The 22041-nt window shown below is 34.0% G+C and overlaps 1 protein-coding gene and 1 long non-coding RNA gene across 2 annotated transcripts in view; one reads left to right on the top strand and one right to left on the bottom strand.

Annotated features, from left to right (window-relative positions):
• The window catches only part of LOC147914763 (uncharacterized), a 108665-nt gene extending 104834 nt beyond the window's left edge, over positions 1–3831 (top strand). The window contains exon 4 of the long non-coding RNA XR_015554968.1: positions 3664–3831. This is a non-coding gene — a long non-coding RNA (uncharacterized LOC147914763). The remainder of the gene's footprint in view (positions 1–3663) is intronic.
• Positions 1–22041, bottom strand: part of CPNE8 (copine 8) — a 204262-nt gene that overhangs the window by 79992 nt on the left and 102229 nt on the right. Inside the window, exons 8-10 of the mRNA XM_004441153.3 lie at positions 18066–18169; positions 13104–13208; positions 11671–11712 (exon numbers count right to left, since the gene is read on the bottom strand). Coding sequence (XP_004441210.1) covers positions 11671–11712; positions 13104–13208; positions 18066–18169 — 251 coding nt within the window. The remainder of the gene's footprint in view (positions 1–11670; positions 11713–13103; positions 13209–18065; positions 18170–22041) is intronic.

Below are 22041 nucleotides of genomic sequence, written 5' to 3'. Positions count from 1 at the left end.
TTCACACTTAACTCTAAACCTCTATTCTTGGAATATAGAATCCCATCCATCTGATCTTCCCATGCTTCTCACAAGCAACAAGATTTTCTGGATTTATTCTAACAGAAATAACGTCCTCTACTAGCAGCTAATCAAGCTACTATTACCAATATTTGTAGCTATTGCCAAAGATTTTCCAGATAGAACCTTTGTAATGTTGTTACTTCTCCCCCATTGTGTATCTCTCTCTCAGGGTACTCTCTGATAGCTTTCTTAATCATCTCCCAATCCCACAAGCAAAGAGGTACGAACTGGATTAGAAATTGAGCTCTCTAGTCACACTGTGGAACTGGAGAGTTATGATGTCAAATTGATTTATTTACAGTGTTGATTTTTCTAGATATTTGGTTGACATCTTTTTCTCTTAATCTATTTTAAGAGCTCATGGTAAAATTTTTGAGAATACAGAAATGCATAAAAAAAGGACTTAAAAGGGTACTTAAGGGGCTGGCCCAGTGGCGTAGTAGTTAAATTCATGTACTCCGCTTCTGCGGCCCAGGGTTTGCGGGTTTGGATCCCCGGTGCAGACCTATACACCACTCATCAAGCCATGCTGTGGCGGCATCACATATACAAACCCGCAAACGTGACATCCATTGGCATGGATGTTAGCTAGGGACCATCTTCCCCAAACAAAAATAAAGGAAGATTGGCAACAGATCTTAGCTCAGGGCCAATATTCCTCACCAAAAAAATAAAAAATAAATAGATAAAAAATAAAAGGGTACTTAACCTCACCACCCAGAGATAACCTTTTTGATGGTTAATGTATCTTTTCTATTTACATATTTTAAAACATATCCCAGATACTGTGTAGAAAGCTACACTGTCCAATAAGGGAGAAATTAGCCACAGGTAGTTACTGAGTACTTGAAAATGTAGCTAGCATGAACTGAGGTTTGCTATAAGCATGTAAAATATATACTGTATTTCAAAGACTCAGTACATTGAAAAAGAAAATATCTCATTAATAATTATATTAATCATGTTGAAATAGTAATATTTCAGATATATTGATTTAAGTAAAACATATTATTAAAATTAATTTCATCTGATTCTTTCTACCTTTTTTTAATGTGGTTTCCACAAAATATGACTCATATGAAATTTCTATTGGGCAGTGCTGTTATAAAGTACTCTGAATTTTTCACTTATCATTTTATTAAAAGGATATCTCCAAATAATTAAGCACTCCTAGAAAACAATGTTATTATAGACACATAACATTCTTTTTGATAGATGTTTCACAATTTAATTTGGAAATTAATTTATGTTGTTCTATCATAAATTTTCAGCATAAGTTCTCTTTTTCAGGTTTCTGATAATTACCTTAGAATAGATTCTTGGAAGTGAAATTGGTAGATAAAAATCATAGAGGTATTTTAAGGATATTAATACATATAACCAAATTGGTTTCCCAAAATTGTACCCATTTATAATCCCTTAAAAATATGAAAATACCTACTTCAATTCTCTCTGAACAGCACTGATTAATATATTTTAAAATATTTGCCATTTAGTTTAAAAAGTTATATGTTATTTGTTATATATAAAGCTGTATGTTTTAATTTTTACTCTGTTTTTGTTGATTACTAGTAAACTTGAATTTTTTCATATTTTTCCACCATTTATGTTCCTTTGGTAAATTGCTAGTCTTCACACATTTGTAACTGGATGTGGGTATTTTCTTATTGTACTACAGCTCTTTACATACCAAAGAAATCTTATGTTTAGTATATATATTGCCAATTTATTTTCCAATAGTCTTTCACCTTTCAACTGTATGATATTTTTACATACAAAGCTTTATGTATTTAAATCTACAGACTTCACCAAATGGCCAACAAACTTATGAAAAGATGTTCAACCGGATTGGTTATCAGGGATATGCAAAATGAGATATGCACAATGAGATATCCACAAGAATGCTAAAATTTAAAAATTGGATCTAAATGTTGGCAAGAATATAGAGCAACTGGAACTCTCATACAGTCCTGGTAGTAAGGGAAATTGGTAAAACCATGTTGGAAAAGCCTTTGTCAGTATCTACTAAAACTAAACACAGGCACATCCATGACCTGCTTCTAGGTAGATATCCAAATGGATTGAATTTTACCATATAAAACCAAAAGACATACACAAATACATTGATGCAGCACTAATCATAATAATAATAACTCGAAAAAACCCAAATGTCCATGAATAGTAGAATGAATAGACATCCTAAAGCTTATTCATCAGCAGAACACTCTAAAGTAATTGATATGAACAAGTCACATGTAACAATGTGAACAAACCTCACAAACTTAATGCTGAGTTAAGCCACACACAAAAGAGTACCTACTATGCAATTCCATTTATATCAAATTCAAAAACAGGCAACACTGAACTCTGACAACAAAAGTCAGGAAAGTGGTTACTTTGCAGGAGGGGAAATAATGAATGGGAGAGAGAAGAGAATGCCTTCTGCAGTGCTGGTAAAGCTGTTTCCTGACGTGGGTGCTGAATATAACTGGTATATTCAATTTGCTAAAATTCATTGAGCTGAATATTTATGACTTGTGCACTTTTTTATCTCACATTATAATTGACTTACAAAATTTATTTTAAAATTGGATTCTTTAGTTCCACCTCTTATTATGTTTAGAAATCCCTTCCAAATTTGGCCATTATTTCATAGTCTTCTATTTTCTTTTCTTTGGGTTTTATTCTCTCCATTTATGTGGAAATTATTTTGATCAATGGGATGAGTTTTGATTAATTCTTAGGTTAGTATGAATCTTTTACATAAATTATTACAAATCATATAAAAGGCTCGATTGGTTATTTTCCAATTTATCATTCTTCCTATTCTTATTCTAAAGTAGAAACTTCATTGCCCTTGAAATAACAGCCTACTTTCCTAGCAGGTCTCAGCCTGAGTTACTGCAGAATGTTGGATTCTGAGAGCTATAGATTTTAATAATAAATCATGTTTGCAGATTAAATTAAAAAGTAACATTTTTGATAACTTGAGTTCTTTTTCTATGCCAAGGAGTTAACCCCAATTCAACAACGGTGGCACTGGAGATATAAAACGATTTATGTTGGAAAGGTGGACTTATTACCAACATCCTTTCTGACACACATTTATAAAACCTGAGCTCTACCAATTTGCCCTCATTCCAGAGCTTGCTGGGAGGTTTTGTCCTATTCTCAACAGTCCTCTCTATAAATTCCCTTTCTCCTATTTCTATGGCTATGTAAACTCTACAACTCTGTAAGTCTTCCATTACTATGATGCAGGATTTCTTTAGTTCTTATTTCTTTTCTCTTTCCCTAAGCTGCATTGTAAAAAATATTTTCTACTGTTCTGTTGCTCTCTTTACCATTCTTTTTGTATATGTTTACTTTGTTTTTTTAAAAAAGTACTCCCATAACTTTGTTGTACAAATTATGATACTGTTGCAAAATAAATACTGATTTAGCCTCGTAACAAATATTTACCCTCTTCTTCTCATAAATATATTTATTTCATCTGTTAACCTAGTGGAAACTGTAAATAATTACAGAATTAACTTTAGGAAAATCATGAATTCATTCTAGTGACAATAATGCCATGATTTCATTGTTTATTTCCTACAGATGCAGGAGTTGGCAATCCACTGATATGGTGGATAAGAGCAAGGAAGGAATCAATATGATAATCTTTCAAGTCTGCAATCCTGGGATTGTGGTAATGCCTAGAGATAATATTCAAGGGGTGTAAATCAGTAAAATCAAAGTAAATGTAAAAATACAAAAACATTTGTCTACTCACCCATTGTTCAGAGTGAGTCTACTCTAGACCCATTGTCTACTCTCTTGTGTGCCTTCCTACTACCCCAGCTTCCAAGGACCTTCCCCTGGGCTCTCCAGGCCGGCAATTAAAAGGTTGAACCTGGAGGCCAGCCCGGTGGCATAGCGGTTAAGTTCGCACGCTCCACTTCAGTGGCCCGGAGTTCGCAGGTTCGGATCCCGGGCGCGCACTGATGCACTGCTTGTCAAGCCACGCTGTGGCGGCGTCCCGTATAAAGTAGAGGAAGGTGGGCACAGATGTTAGCCCAGGGCCAATCTTCCTCAGTAAAAAAAAAAAAAGGGGGGGGGGGAGGATTGGCATCAGATGTTAGCTCAGGGCTAAACTTCTCCACAAAAAAAAAAAAAAAAAAGGTTGAGCCTGGCAAACAAAAGGGTTTCCAGGACCCCACTCCTATTGTACAGCTCTCATCTATTTTGATGGTGATAAACATGTTGAATACCACCCCTAGTAATCTCAAAATGGAATAAAATCTACCAGAGGAAAGACAGATTTAGTGGTGAAATCAATGATTAATTCAAAATTGGACATAACTAAATAGGCTCAGTCTCCTTCTTGTAAAATAGAGTTAATTCTAAAGATTCCTTCCAGTCCCAAGGATGCTAACATTACCTTATATCAAAGTTAGAAATTAATTTATATTCCAAGTTTGACTGATGACATTCTAATGGAAGCGAATTAAACAGTACCGTGATCAAAAATCAAAATTTACACTGTAAATGTATTTGTTGATTTGAATTTGATAATTCTGCTGCTGAGTTGGTGAAAGTCATCAGTATTTGAACATGGAATAAAGCAGAAAAATTAATCTGTATGACAAGAAGATCATAGATATATGAATATAAAATCTAAGACATCTGCAAATGATTAAAAGAAAAAGACAGCTGAATTAATTACTCACTGCCTGAAGTTTCACTAGAGAAATAAAAGCTCTAATATTATTCAAGATGATTTCACAATTTCAAGTAAAGGGTAGAAAGGAGATAAATAATAAGCACTGACGGAGGACTGAGTGTTCATTAGAAAGACAACAGTTATTTCACATATTCTGTCCTGTAATATTGAAATAATATAGCAAGAAGCTACTATAGTAAAGTCCCTGTAATCTACACTGTGAGGAATAATAAGACAAAACACAGACAGTCCTTGACCCTAGGGAGTTTACAATTGAATATGAAAGATAAAGTAGAAACAAACAATTTCAACATAAGTCATATGTGTTAGATGTGCTAATAAACATTCTTAAAGGGTAAACACAACACACAGGAGAGAGGGATTAAATGAATTTAGATGTATAAGGAAAGCTGTCAGACAATTCATAGCATTGAAGTTGGGCCTGAACAGAAAACCAACAGGCAAAAATGAACACAGAGGGGCTTTCAGAGTTTTGAAGCTATCTAAGCAAATATTTGGTGACAGAAGAGTAGAGGCACATCTCTGGAACCGCGTGGTGGAAACTGGCTCAGATGCCACATGCTCAAGCCTATCCTGAAAACGTCTTTTAGTCAAGGGCCAGTGTGAAATGTTTATATGATTTTCCTTAAAACCTTATTGAAAAAGAGAAAAAGCTTTTTTCCTTGAAATATAGATCTGAAAGAATCCACAATCATTCAAGGTGAGCGGAAGGATATAAAAAAAAATATTAAGGAAAATTAAAATATTGTTGTTATAAAGACTGGAGTTTTTTGTTGTCACATCACTTGGCAAACTGTTTAGCATATAATAAATACTCAGTAATAGTTTCTCCCAAAATTAATTAATAGAATTTCTACTGAAATTCTATAAATAAATAAAGACATATAGAAGTAAAAAATTGATTACCACTTTAGGTATCGAATATCAACATAAATAAATCAGTCTCTCATGAGGGCAAGAATTATAGATTGAAGGGAAAAAGAGGACCAAAAACCCACAAGCCACTTGTGAAAAAAATAATTACCTAAATTTTTAGTAGGTGGAAGAAAAAATAGTATGTCAGTAAATAACGTAGATTATGAAATTCCATTTATCAACATTTTCTGAAAGTCTCAAAGAAGTGCTAGGTACTAAAACAATGAAAGGCTGAATCTTGTCTATTGAATACACATTCAGGACATTCAGGGTTAATGCAAGCCAACAGCTATGGTTAGAGAAAGATTAATTAGGATAAGTGAGGAAATTTAAAATAAATGTGTAAAATATACAAGGTTTACACATGCTCCTCCGAAATGAGTTATTATGTCTTAGACAACTTACAAGAAAGTTCTCGAGTGAAGCAGTGGACGAAGAATCACTTATTTCACACCATGATGATACATAATCACAGAAATAAGACATCAAGTGCATTTATCAATTATTATCTTCAAAGGTAACATACTAGAAAATGATAGCATTTGTATAGCTTTTCACAGATAAATGAAGTTTGCACTTATAATAAGTATCACTATTTAAAATGACTACATTTGGTAAAACGCAGAGTGGTAATAATGAAACTTTCACTCTCCCTGTTCAGCAGACTTCAAAAGCTGCATTTTATGATTGGTAGTTCACTAGCTCAGCGTTTTCATCAAATCATCATCTTCTGAGAGATAGCGATCTACTCGGTGGCCCATTTACAATCAGTCCCACATGAGAGTCACATGGTTTTAATGCAGAACTGTTCCATTAATGCTCCCTGAATTTTAAATTAAGCCACAAAGTCAGCTGAAGCAACTTCAAGCAATTGAAGCTTTTCCGATACCACCGATTGCTCTGTAGCCCAGACAAGTCAGTTTCTCAGCACGTCAGCTTTTCAGTTGTTAAAATGAGGTTAGTCTTCCTTCATGTCCCTTGAAGAAATGGTGGGAATTATGGGGATGGTTTTAGTAAAGTGGCTTAACTTGTTGAAAATTAAGTACATTTAAACTGATTTATTCATACTGAGGTCAAGCAATGCCCCTGCACTCTGAGACCATCCTTTGTCAATGTGTTTAAATAAAAAAACGACAAATGACGATATTTCTTCTATTCTAGATTAGCTCAGGATACCAATTTTTATGTCAACCGGTTACTTGCTCAACAGTATTACCACCTTTTTGTATGCCTCCTAGATGCACAAGATGTTTCTTACAGAATTAATTTCAAGTTGACCAACTGAGGCAAACATGCCATCAGATTTCCGACCCAAGATCACACCACTTCCTGAAGTTCCTAATCTGAATATCATTATCACCTCAATTATCTGAAGTACCCTAACTAGTAAAACAAAATGTGATTGTAAGCAAGTAACCCTGTCAAGCATTTTTCACGTGAATTTTTGACTGAAATATTCTCTTTAGATTGAAAGATCAGATTACTTTATTGGTTTCATATGGTTAAATTTATACACAAAATAATACAGATGTCTGACCAGTTTTTCCCCGCTTTATAAGGGGACAATTCTAAACTTCTATTAAATGCAGACAAATAAAACTGATTTAAAAATAAAATGAATAGCTGATACCAAATTACTTAAGATGATATTACATGGACTTCATTAAACTCCACATGGTGCTGCCCAATATGGTAGCCACCAACCAGATGTTTCTATAGGGCACCTGAAAAGTAGCCAGTCTGAAATGAGTTGTGTTGTAAGCATAAAATATACACTAGATTTCAAAGACTTAGTCTTTTCATTTTTTTTGCATTTACATAAAAAATGTAAAATTTCTCAATCATTTTATATTGATTCTACATTAAAATAACATTTTGCATATATAGGATTAAATAAAATATATTAGTCAATTTCTCTGGTTTATTTTTGCTTTTTAATGTTACCACTAGAAAATTTTAAATTATATATGTGACTCGCATTATATTTCTACTAGACAATGCTGGTCTAGCTGTCAAAAAAAAAAAAAAAAGAGGGAGAATCCACTGAGCAAATAATCTTTTCTAAAAAGAGGAATCAAATGTTCTCAATCTAGATATAGAATTCAAAAAATGATACACGTACAGGATTTATGACAAATATTATGGATGACAGGTAGACAAACAAGAAATAAGAAACAGTCTCTGCTGATAATTACATTGTATCATGAAATATAATGAGTGTCATATCATATTCACTCTGATTGACGAGAACATCTACATTACGAAATTATATCAGATAACCAAAAATACTTGTAACAATATAATAACCATATGTTATTCTACCATGCATAACCACAAGCTGGAATATCAACTTTTATAACAATTCACAAAGTGACTATTATTATTGCATTATAAAACTAATATCCGGATTTTATACCTTTTATGCCTCATTTTTATTGGAGACTAATATGCCTTTCAAATTTCATAAATAATATTATTTAGTTGAAAGGGTTATCAAGAATTATTTAATCACGATTTTAATTTTGCTTTTTACATGTTATCCACGAATAATCCATGATAATTTTGTTAACATTGAAAAAAGTCTGCTTTAGTGCACATGGATTATATAAAATTATACACTGAAATTTTTTATACTAAAATATGGATCTATATTTTGGATTAAAGAAAGAACACTTTACCCCAACATTAAAAAATTATCAGACTGCTTATAAAATTACAATATATTCCCCCAACTATTGTACTAATCATATAATTCGTTTCCAAGGAATATTTAAAGTTCCCCCTAACAATTTCCCCCTCCCAACATCATCCCCTTTATTGTCAGACAGTCTTGAATTCCTCAGGTTTCTTTTGAACATGCCGTTAATGGTGGTATACTGAAGTGAAATTTAAAAATAAATCAATATTGGATCCACCACCACCAATCTTCCTCCCCAAATAGTTGATGATCCAATGACAACATGAGCTTACAAAATCTCAATATCTAAATATTTTCTTTCCTTCTAAATTCATATCTCAAAAGCAAATCATTTTTTATTGAAAAAAATTTCCCAATCTACTGACCCAAATTCTTCACTTTTTTTAACTACGTTTCATAAAGGACCTCTTTCTCTGTCTCTCTCTCTCTCTTTTTTTCTCTCTATCTCTACTCTCTTTCACTTGCTCTTGCTCTCACACTAGCTCTCATTCTCATAATCTAAGACAGCTCTTTTATACATTTCATTGACCCTTTCATTTCATTGTTCATTAGGATTTTTTTAAATCTATATTACTCATTTTTCTATACCTAACTTTGTGTTACATAAGACTTGCTACCTAGGAATGCTTCATCCGTTTTTGCAGATAATATAAAATGTCAGAGAATAACATACTTATGTTAAAAGTTTTATTAATAAAACAGCCCTTGCATTCTTCTTAATCACCACATTACCAATTACCAAAGAACCATGGAGTAAGACTTATGACCAGGTTGAAGGCTTTTATTTAAATGCCAGAATCTACAATTGTAAGGCCCCAGCAAACAGTGTATTAGTTATGAGCCAGCCCTGGGGGTCTAGTGGTTAAGATCTGGCACTCTCACTGCTGCAGCCCAGGTTCATTTCCTGGTCAGGGAACCACACCACCCATCTGTCAGTTGTCATACTGTGGCGGCTGAATGTTGCTGTGATGCTGAAAGCTATGCCACCGGTATTTCAAACACCCATGATGGACAGGTTTCAGCAGAGCTTGCAGACTAAGACAGACTAGGAAGAAGGACTTGGCCCTCCACTTCTGAAAAAACTGGCCATGAAAACCCTATAAATAGCTCCAGAAGGTGAGAGGATGGTGCAAAAAGACCAGGCAGCGTTCAGCTCTGCTGTGCACAGGGTCCCTAGGAGTCACAATCAACTCGACGGCACTAACAACAAAACAACGAAGTTATGAGTGCACTGTTGGAAGCATACTACCAGGGCCTCCACTATTTATTAGTCGTGTGACCTTATGCATGTTACTTCTTTGCGTTGGTTTCTTTATCTGTAAAATGATATCAACATAGTACTTATCTCTTCTTGTGAAAATTAAATGAGAAATAACATGAAAAATGCTTAGAGAATACCTGACACATTGGAAACATGGAAACAAATAAATCATATGCTGGGTAGGAATGCTCAAAACTCCAACATCAAAAGAAAGGATAATTAAATTCCACGGTAATTCTGATCCCCAAAGCTATTCAAAATTTTTGTGGCTCAGAAGTAGACTAGAGACAATAGTAGAGTCATAAAAACTCACCTTTCAAACAAAACAAGAAAATATCTACAATTTCTGCAAATTTAGGATAAAATGCTCACAGATGCATATGAAATCTGAATTTACATCCTTCATTTCTAAGTGGTCAAATTAAAACCATTTCCCCAATTTCCTAAAATTACTAGGGAAAGGCCACCACTTTTGCCCATTCTCAAGTAAAATTTAAAATAGGGTAAACGATACAGGGCATAAAGTCCTACTTTACTCAGATTGGCATTATTTCTTTTTCTATTTATTCTGAGGAGCAAAACTCACTTTCTCACTAAATAAAGTTTAATGAAGCAATGGAGCATAAGTCCCTTTGGGAAAACATAAGGTTTTCTACTGAGATTTCTCCAGAGTGCACATAGAATTCTTGTGAAGGAAATCTAAATAAATAACTAATTGAATGAGTCATCTGGCAGAAATGTATAGCTCAGTGGTATAACATGGATCATCTCTAAGAGTAAACTTCAAACAGTGTTAGGATGCTTTAGCACAATCATGTTTGGGACATAACTTGAAAATTGAAATCAATTATTTGGTGATAGCTCCATCTCCCTTATCATTCATTGAAAAGGAGAAAATACTAATTAGGCCAAATTCCAGGACACCTAGTGGACCACGTGTGTGAGTGAGTGTACGGGCAAATGTCATCTACACGGTTGTGTGTGGCTCTCCAATTAGGCATCTTCCTACCCATGTAGCAGAAGGGATGAGGGGAGGTGCCCTCTCGGTACAGGCCACGCTTCTCGATCGAACTTATTCCTGTACCAACAGGAGTGCTCAGGTCTCCAGACACTCATCCCTTTGGGCTTGGCTGCTGGCTTATATAAAATGCAGAGAGAATGGCCTTGCTTGATCTTGAGCTTTCACACCCCGCTTCAGCTCCATTCACCAGTGAGCTCTGAGCTCAGTAGAGTGTAGGACATTAGCCAAGTAAAATTGGGTGCCCTTTGCTTTCCCACTTGTCATTCTCGTTTGGCATCTGTATATTCAGTGTCTTCAGGAACCACCTAGAGAGGCAATTATCTAGGGCAAGGTAAGATTTGAACATTTCTGGGTTCCTTAGCTTAACATCATTTAAAAATACTTCAAAGTCGATCAAAACAGTGGAAAAATACTTAAAGAAGAAAGAGAAAAAGCAGTATATTCCCTCTCTTTTAGTCTTTACCATCTGCTGTGATATGAAGAGGGAGACCATGATTTTGGAGCTCTCAACTATTTGTACTCGCAATCACCAGGCATAATTCCAGAGTTTTGTTTCCTAGTTTGTTTGTGAGGTCTGTGTCTTTTTTTGCTGTGTTGGGGGGTACTTAGGTGTGTTCCCATGAATGATATGGGATAGAAAGGTTATAGGAATCTTTGAGAATATGTGAACAGAAATTTGAGAATCACTACTCTACAGCTATAAAACAAGACATCTTTAAGTTGAACGCAATGAGGAATTATCAGGTCCAAGTTGAAAATGTTTACTATGTTATTGGAAATGAGGAAGATCTCTATTTTATTCTCTAAGTTGAAAAAATTACATTCATTCTTAAAATCTCACGTAAACACCTCATAACATTTGGAAAAACAAGACAAAATCTGCAACCTGAAAATTAAAATTAAAAAACGTGGCCATTTCAGTACACTTGCTTGGTAAAGCATAGTAAATTTCAAGAGTAAGAATAAAAGAAAAGACAACGTCTTACCTCCCATCTCGATCCCAGTCATACACCTCTACTTTGATTGTTCTGTCCATGGGGAAAACATACACACAGAGTAAAGTTACTTAGTAAGGTCAAAATAACATATGATTGAGAATTAAAAAATAAGTCGCAGATTTTCGTAGATAAAATATTGTAGGCTTGTAGGTTTTACAAAATAGTTTGAAGTTAATTTTGCTAATTTTATTACTATATTTCAATTTATCTTAAAATAGGTTTCTAAAATTTGTATTGGGTCTTTAAAGAGAGTAGAGAAAGTATACGGGAAAAGCATGTACAGTTTGACGGAGCGCCTCAATAGGGAGGTATGCAGCTATTTCTCTTGAAAACCATTGTGTTAGAGTAGAATTTCTCAAACTCAGCGTGGATCAGAATTACATGGAGGGCTTGTTGAAACACAGATTGTTGGACTTCATGCCCAGAGTTCCTGGTTCAGTAGGCCTTGGTTGGGGCCTAAGAATTTGAATTTCCACAAGGTTAACTGGATGATGCTGATGCTGCTAATCAGGAACCACATTATAAGAACCACTTTGTTAGAAAAAGAATGAGTCCAGTTAAGCAAAGTTATGATCTTGTGAAATGAATAAAATGACAGTCAAGTGGTAAGATAAATTTTCAAGTAAATTTAATGACAGATTGGTAATCTATAGTTCCTTCTATGATATTGGTTAACAGAATAAATTCACATTTTTCTAATATATAAGTAACAAGATAAATAAAATAACAAAGAGATTGAATTTTTACTTTCTATTTATTTATTTTTCTTTTGGGGTGAGTAGGGGTTTTTATATTATAACCTTATAATCAACTTTCATAAGAAAAAGGAAAAAACTTTGATATTAAGAAATCTTCAGGTATTTTGTGGGAATATCTTCAGGGCCTCTTCACCCACCTACTTGTAAAACACCGGAATCTACCTGTTCCATATCTGTAGAACTTTTATGATTCAGTAACCATGAGAGCAACGATGCCAAATGGCATTTTCAAGAGTATGTTAGGGTTGATAATATATCTGGTCATAGTCTTGTATCTATTATATATTTACTTATTTCATCCACTCTAGAAAGATACCATGAAATGAAAGCCTTGAAGCAATGAAAATTCTGGAATGACTTTGAATAATATGTTAAGATAAACTAATATTCAATATATTTTTAGCACTTGGCACATTTTTTCTTGTAAAATCAGTCAATTTAACCAAATTTTAATTAGCTAAACTATCCCTCTTCCCCAAATCATTGTGGATTAAAAATAAAGTTACTTTTTAAATTCTGAATAAATCATCCATGCTTTTGTAAATACACATTTACATAGGTAAAGAAGCTACCTTAATTAAAAAAAAAATTCAACTCAGATTATTGGATACAAAATCTATAGCAAATATTCAAAACTCTCAGATAAGTTGTCATTTATTTTACCTGTCATAATCGCCATTACATAATGCTCTGACTGAGATCTTGAATGCTTGCCATACAGGATTTAGAGTGTTTTTGACAACTTCCGTTTTATGACAAATTGTAAAACTGTAAAAAAAGAGGTTTTCAGTTATGTTCATGATTCAATTATGAAATACTGTTGTTTTTTTTTTTTAAAGATTTTATTTATTTTATTTTTTCCCCCCAAAGCCCCAGTAGGTAGTTGTATGTCATAGCTGCACATCCTTCTAGTTGCTGTATGTGGGACTCGGCCTCAGGATGGACGGAGAAGTGGTGCCTCGATGCGCACCCGGGATCCGAACCCGGGCCACCAGCATTGCAGCGCGCGCACTTAACCACCAAGCCACAGGGCCGGCCCTGAAATACTGTTTTAGCAGAGTTTCTTCTCTTTTTTTGTGTGTGCAGAATAAATTCTGCCAGTCCCTCTATTGCTGCTATATCATTTCATAAAAAGAGATTTGTGCTTTTAAGACTTTAAATATTAGCTCACTGTAATATAAAGCAATGAGATTTTGCAATAAGTTTACCAAAAATGATCTTCCGCAAATTCAATAAATCCTAAAGATGCTTTGTAAATAATCTCTATAAAAATTGTGATGACATATCGATAAAATGAAAAATATCCATGAGTCACTAAGAATATGAAGGTGATATTCTGAGAAGAGCAGTTTTGTTGGAGTGTTGGGACAAAACCTGATTGAAATGAGTTTAAGAAAGAGAAGAGAACTGAGGCAGGGTGTGTAAACAACATTTTTGAGGAGTTTAGCTGTAAAGAGAAAAAGAGAAATTGGGAGTAGCTTAAAGGGAAAGATTAGTCAAGCAAAATGATTAGTCAAGCGAAAAAAGTTTTGTTACTTTTTAATTTTTTTCAAGATGGAAAAAATGACAGCAAGGTTGTATGCCAAAGGAAAAGATCCAATAAAGAGGAAACAATTTGTGATGTGTGAGAGTAAGGGGAGAATGGCTGGAGCAATGTCCTTAGGAGATGAAAGTGGATGGGATCCAGGGCATCAATGGAGGAGTTGGCCGTGGGAGCACAGATAGTCAGAAATGCAGGAAGGTTCATGAAGGCAGAGAACACAGGTAAATGTTGTGATGGGATCACGAAGAAGTTTGTCAGTTACTTCCATTTTCTTATGAAATAGGAAGCATGATCATCAGCAAAGGAGGAAGAGGACAGAAGTACTGGTGTCTGGGAGGGAGGGAAAGTTGATGGATTAAGGAAAAGGAGTAGGATTCCTGGGGAGCCTCGAGGGCCCATTTAAGATTAACATCATGAATTTATAGTGAGACTACTCAGTATGTGGTTGTTTCTTTATTTAAACTGTTGGCTCTATATATCTAAAGAATTCCTGGAGGGAAGGAAGATAGCAATTCAAGAATACACAATAAGGACAGAATCCACAGAGCCTTAAACTTAGTTTTCTGATTCAAATTCCAGTGTTCTTTCCAATAAAACGTTCAATCTCTAGACACCAATCAGGTCCTGGAAATGTTCTTGCCTAATGAAAATTTATGCAGGAGTGCATGAGCTATAAAACATTTAAAATGATCTTAGTTAGAACAATACCTAAACCCAGCCCTCATCAAGACCTTAGTCATGATGTGTTCCAAATGCAGGCATCTCTCTAACAATCATGAGCATGAGAATATTACATAATTATCATAGTGACATACTGCACCTAACGCCTACAAGAAAATATTCTCATTTTGAAAAGACTTTGAGTCCATTTTCCTCCTCTCAGGCAAGCAGGGTTTGTTTCTATTAAGAGATCAAATAGATGTCATATAAAGGGATCAAGTATTCATTACAAGACTTATGGAATTAGTGCCATCCCCTTCCTGGAGTATCATCACCCATCTAAAGAAACTCATGTTACTAAGGTGACAGAGCTCAAGAGAATATATCTGTGGTCAAATGTGCTCAGAGCTGACTTGCCTGAAGCGATTTGGGAACCACTGGGGGCAAAAGGCATGAAAAGAAAGACAGAGAAGACTGGAAAAGGACAATCAAGATATTTAAAGTAGAGGGAAGAAAAGTCAACGGGTAAGGGAGAAGTAGGCAGGGAAAAAATAGAGCGAATCAAATGAGAAAAGGCAAATGTACACAAAAATGGTTAAGAAAAATTTATAGGGACAAAATTACATGTATTGTTTTGTTTTAAAAACAGGCACCTGCCTCCTTTCATAATATAATACTGTACATTCTTAAAGATCTACAAAGGGCCTTTCTCTTCTTCTCTTGTACCATATTCTAACGTACACCAAGTCTTTGGTATGGTGGTAGATAGAGATAGATAGCTAGATACATGATATCAAGATAGAGAGACACAGAGAGAGAGAGACAGAGACAGAGATAGAGACAGAGACAAACCAACGCACCACCTTCCAAACCAACATGCTCAACAATCTACTGACTTTTTGGCCTCTTTGTTTATGGTTAAATCAAAACTTCTGTTATATTCCTAGTATCACGAGCCATAGTAATTAAATACTTTGACATTTGAAACTTCTCCTCTTAAGAAAATGACTCATCTCTTAGTGAGATACTTATGAGCCAGGTAGTCATCTGTCTTCTATTAACCATCTTCACTTGTAATGCATTAGAGGTGATATAGACCACAAAATCTCACTAGTAATTCCAGTGCTACTGTAACTAGTGACAATTCTAACAGGAGTCTGATGTAGTTCTTTCTAACATTCAGGAGTATTGCTATATAAATATAAGTGCGTATGTAAGTACGTATTATAAGAAAAAAATTTTACTAAATAACCTGTATTAAAATACATTAAATGAAGCCATCTACCAAAAAAAACAGGTATTCCAAAGGAAAAGTATTACCTAATTATGAATACTGGTCATGTTACTAAATAAATGTGAAAACAAGAAAATAAGAATTTATAATCATATATTATTAAGGTTTTTTATTAATGTTTCTAGGAGAAATCAAGTTTTACTCTTTCTTATAAAATGAGCCATAAACACACTAGGCAACAGGCAATTTTTGAAATAGCTCCATATACAAATAAATGTTAAAAATCAAACTAAAATCTTGGCAAAGATAGAGACTTACACATAAAAAGTGAGGAGTAAAAGCATTTTTACTCATTATATATATATACACACACATTAGTATATATACTAACAACATATATATAAACATATTAATTTATATTGTGTATATAAACACATTACATATATATAAACACATTAATACATAAGCCTTAATATATATATTTGGATCTAGCTGGTGAATTAGTTTTCTGTGTGTAAACGTAAGCGGAAAGTTTTCTGAAATGAGACTTACCAAATTTTAGCAATTTGTTTCTAAATGATTTGAGATTTTTGGATTAGTTGTACTTTTTCCTTAGTATTTTGATTTCATTTAATGAACAAGTTAATATCATTTTTACAAGCATAATAAATTTTTCTAATATAATTTTCACCAGTAGCATCGAATTGTGATAGACTGAAATTCTAAAATCATACAACTAATCTTTATAAATAAAGAAAATTAATAAGAATAAAGATATAAAATTCAGGAAACAAATAGTTTAGACAGGAGGAAGCATAAGAAGATTGTGATTCAACAATTTTGAACTATTCTTTAGTTTTTCTCTACCTTTGAAATAAGTGGCAAATAGTATTTTCTTCACTGTCCAATATTTTTCGCTTTGGATATGGATAAAATTAGTGTTCAGATGGAAATGCTACTTTGACATTTTTATCACCAAAATAGAAGGGCAATATGTAAAATCCAATAATATGACACCATAACAAAAATAACCAACAGTTGCCCAGTAGCTGCACCAACAAAAATTGCACATTAAGTACCATTTTATACTGCCAAGCGTATTCACTTTAAATAGCAAACTTTCTATTTTTATGTAACATTTTATACACTTATTAAGATTAACATGTTGCATAGTTTCATTTCTAAGTGTAGCAGTAGTGACCATTTTTTTCATTCTATTCCCCTCATTTTTAATCTCCAAATGACATTTTCTTTAGCTAATATTTTATTATGCATAGTTAAGGAAAACAAAAAAGAAACATTATACTATAAGATAATAAGAATAATAACAGCTAACATTTAAATTCCTCTTATGTGTTAGGCAGGCTTCTAAATGTTTTTTGTGTAGTAACTCATTTAATACTCTTAACAACCCTGTGAGGTAGCTATGATTAGCTATGATTATTAGCCTGTTTTACAGATGAGGAGACTGAGTTTCATATGGATTAAAAAACTTGGCCAATGGTCCCATACTATTAAGCAGTAAGATTGTGATTTAAATCTAGGCAACAGGACCTTAGCTCATAATTTTAACCACTAAACTTTCCCATGAATACTGACAGCAAATATGAATCACAGAAAACAATAATAAAATACATTTAATGGTAGAATCATACATATTAAATTATACTTTATAACCATGGATACATTTTCAAACCACATAGAAACCAGTCTAATCATGACTGATAAAAACATCCAAATTACGAGAATGTAATGAAAAATTTTATTGAATGTTAGACTTAGATATTATTGGGGGGAAAAAAAATACCTGTAGTATAAAAAGCAACCCATAAATCCCTATCTTTCTCCAAGAAAATGGTTTGAGTTCAATTCTATAACAAAATACATTAGTTGCAGCATTTTAGATTTCCGCAAAAATATAATTTCTCCATACTATTAAGGCAATATTATAATTTTAGGAAAAGTAAAGAGGAAATATTTCTAGGAAGCTGAAAATCATTCATTTTAAATATTAAACAAAACATAAAATGCTTATAAAGTTATACATTATTATTGACATACAAAAATCAAATCAAATTTTAAAATACAAAAATATTTTACTGTTTATCAATTTAATGAGCTTCTCTGAGAAAAAATAATTCAAATATCATCCTTACCAAAGAGCTAAAATGCATAAAAATAGATCTACCTGCCATCTTCATTACTTCGATAAAATACAAGAAAAGGATCTGATTTTCCAAAGAAGTCCTTCTTGTCCAATTTGTTGGCACAAAATTGCATCAGAACAGCATCCTATCAACAAAATGAATAAAATAGCTCAAAACCTAGGTTATAAATAACTAGACACTGCAGATCACAAGCGAGACTTGACAAGAAAACAAATTTGCTGTTTTAATGCAAATGGTCAGGTGTGCGAGAATTCCAGAGAACATAAAAAGCTGGATGACTTTAGGTATCCAATATTATAATACAAGATCTTCATTCACATCTTCAAGTATTCAAGCACACATTTTTGGAACATAAGTGTTTCTTTAATTCCTCAGGAGCTATTTACGAAGCATCTACTACATATCTACTATGTATTAGATGCTGAGATGTATTAGATGATTAGATGAGGCACAAGACAGACCCAGATTTACCAGACAGTTTACAACCTAGAGGGGAAAAAGGTTTCTTCTTAATTATACACAAGTGCACTACAATGTCTCAATAGTTATATCTCAAAATAATTTCTATTATATTGGGCTTCAAGAAAAGTAAAGCACTTTCATTTTCATCTGTAATTTAAATTACATACTTGTATATTAATTATTATGCCAAACCAATTATTTTCATCAATTTATATACTCAAGCACTCACCGTCTACATGGTTTAGCTTAAAGGTAAACAAGCTTTTAAAGTAAACAAAGTGTATTATAAATCAAGGAAGTTAAACATTATTCAATTAGGTAGGATAAGCATTTTTAAAAGGTAGAAAATATACAGTAATTTAAAAATTAAAATCAGTATTTTGGGGGCTGGGCCTATGGCCTAGTGGTTAAGTTCAGCACTCTCCACTTCGGCAGCCCAGGGTTCAGTTTCTGGGCACAGACCGACACCACTCGTCGGCAGCTATGCTGTGGTGGCGACCCACATACAAAATAGAGGAAGATGGGCACAGATGTCAGCTCAGGGTGAATCTGCCTCAAGCAAAAAGAGGAAGATTGGCAACAGATGTTAGCTCAGGGCCAATCTTTCTCAGTCAAAAAAAAAAAAAAGCAGCATTTTGGGTTTATTTGGTTTTTTAACTGAAAGGAGATGCTAAGCATTTTGGAAAGAAGTGGAGGGTCAAAGTAATTCAGATTAAATCAAGAGGTCACAGTTTTAGATACTATTTACTGACAATGTTAACAGTGACTAAAAAGTCAGTCTCTTATTCACCACTTCTTTGTTTTGTAGAGTCCAGCAATACTACTAAGCAACCATCTAAAATTCTCATTTCCTTTCAGTAATTCCAGAACACTATACAAGAGATAATTATCTCTCTCTTCTTCATTCATTCGTTCATCTACTTACCTACCTAAGATTTCACAAGCAATACTCGGTTAGAATCTGGGAGTAGACAGATGCACAGGACACATCTCTAGACTTCTGGTTTTCAAAAGCATTAGTAGAGTGTCATTTTAATTGTTACTTAGCATATAGATGTGATAACTTCTATATGCCAAGGGGAACACTCATAATAGAGCAGGAAATGTGCTTCTAGGCAGGCATAGTGACAACACACGTTTTAAAGAAAATTAAAAGAACAGAGGCAAGGACAATATGGATATCACTATCACCTCCAACCTCTCAACCATGATCACTTTTCAAATTTGAGGTTTACAGATCAAAAAATTCTATACTATCCTTAAAAAAGCAGGGAGAGAATTATGCTGATGATCCAACTATAAAATCAAGGCAAAATGGAGAAGGAAGGATTGGTTTTGTTTTTCTGCTTTGTTTTGAACGCCCTTTCACCTTCACATATACTCAAATGCCCTTGGGAGAGAGTGGTTTTCTAAGAACATGAGACAAGGACACTGTTCTTGCCATAGAAAAAAAATTGCTCCTTTAAGACATTCTCCCAAAGCACCTGAACCAAAACACAAACTACCAAAAAACATTCTGATATACTTAAAATGCATAATAGATTACTGAAATGTGTATATTAAACTTATTGTGAATAAAACTTCAAAGAGATTAAATATTATTAAATATGCATTTTCAGTCTGAAGACTGGTAAACATTATACCAAATTGCAATTTTTCAAATTATATCCCCTAAGGCTTGCAAAACGAAGAACTGATTCAAAATAAAGATTTCTTTCAGTGCAGCAAATTATACAAACTTGTGGAAAAAAATTTTTTTTTTTTTGCAATTACAGGTTAATAACTTAGCAGGGATTCCATCTGTATCAAGCACAAAAGAAATCTAACTTTTGGGGGAAAAACAAGTATTTACTTACTTTTAGAAATATACAAGCTTCATTGCAAAGTGGTATTTTTGTTGTTTTTTTTGTTGTTGCTGAGGAAGTTTAGCCCTGAGCTAACATCTGTCGCCAATCTTCCTCGTTTTTTGCTTGAGGAAGATTAGCCCTGAGCTAACATCTGTGCCAGTCTTCCTCTACTTTATACGTGGGTCACTGCCACAGCATGGCTTGATGAGTAGTGTAGGTCCGTGCCCAGGATCTGAACCCACAAACCTGGGCCACCGAAGTAGAACGCATTGAGCTTAACCATTACGCCACAGGGCCAGCCCCTGCAAAGTTTTTTTTTGTAAATCTTTTATGCTTAATACCATCTGAAAGAATCTTAAGACTTTTCTTCAGTACTCCACGTCAATGTAACAAACTTCCTATTGAAGAAACCCATTTGAATGTATCACAGACACTTCTAACAACTTCAAATGAAAGTTGCTTCTCCTGCAATTTTCCCAGCTCAATTAGTGGCTTGTCATCCACTCAAAGTACTCGAGGAAGCTGTCCTTGACTCCTCCCTTTTCCTGACCCTTTTCTAATCCATCACCAAGTTGTATGTACCATTCTATCTCTAAAACATTTCTCAAATCTCCACTCCAGCCACACTGGCATCATCTTAGTCCAAGCCAACCTCTGTTCTCACCTGGACATGCACAGTGGCATTTATTCCTTTCTCCCTCTTTCACTCTTGGACTATCCTATCCATTCTCCATCCAGCAGACAGAGTAATGTTCTTAAAACATGAAAGAAATAGCACTGTTCATAATGCGTCAAGGCTTTCCCTTGCTTTTAGAATCATTAACATGGTCTAAAAAGCCCAACACTAAACAGGCTCTGAGCAGACTTTCCCACCTTCATCGGTCCTCAATCATCTCCCACTCCCAGCCCCTTGCCGTCACACACCAGACACACTCCTTTCTTTGCCTAGGACCTTACACAAGCTATACGTTCTGCTGGAATTCTTAGCCTTTGGCTGGCAAACCGTTCCTTAGGGATAAGCTTAAATGCCATTTTCTCAAAGAGACCCGCAGTGACCCCCTCCCCAATATAAATTAGATTCTCCATTGTACTCTCTCATATTTGATCACTTAGTATTTCTCATGACATATTTATTTACCTGCATCTGATTAATGTCCGTCTTTCCCACAAACTACATGCTCATTAAAGACAAGGACCAGGGTTGTTTGTTATTGTTGTTGTTTCTCACCATTGTACTCTAACCATCCATTCTAGGGACTAGCACATTGTTCATTTTATGAATATTGTTCAATCAACCAATCAGAATGAAAAATACTATTTGTGGATATTTTCAAGCTACTTTTAAAATATTGAGTGAAGAAATATTCCTAATATGACTTCAAAATTACATTAGTTCTTACTCTGGCATTTGAGTAGATATATTACAAAAGTTGCATTTGAAATAAACTATGTAATACTAGGTTGAGATAATCAGGATTATCACACTAAAAATAAACATTTGTATAAATTTATAATGTACACATCTTTCAAATGCTGCCTCTTTTTTATTCTGCAGGGTAACCATGTGGGGAGGTATTAAGATGTTTAGCACTTTACAAATGCAGAAATTAAAGCTCCAAGAACATAACTTCACTCAGCTGAATACTGAAAGAGACAAAACTGAAATTTAGGTGTCCTGATTCCAAAG

Source organism: Ceratotherium simum, chromosome 17 (genome assembly GCF_057802395.1).
Source record: "Ceratotherium simum simum isolate JZ-2026a chromosome 17, ASM5780239v1, whole genome shotgun sequence".
NCBI classification, from domain to species: Eukaryota; Metazoa; Chordata; class Mammalia; order Perissodactyla; family Rhinocerotidae; genus Ceratotherium; species Ceratotherium simum.
The sequence above is the reverse complement of the archived record's forward strand: the minus strand, read 5'-3'. Positions and strand labels throughout refer to the sequence as shown.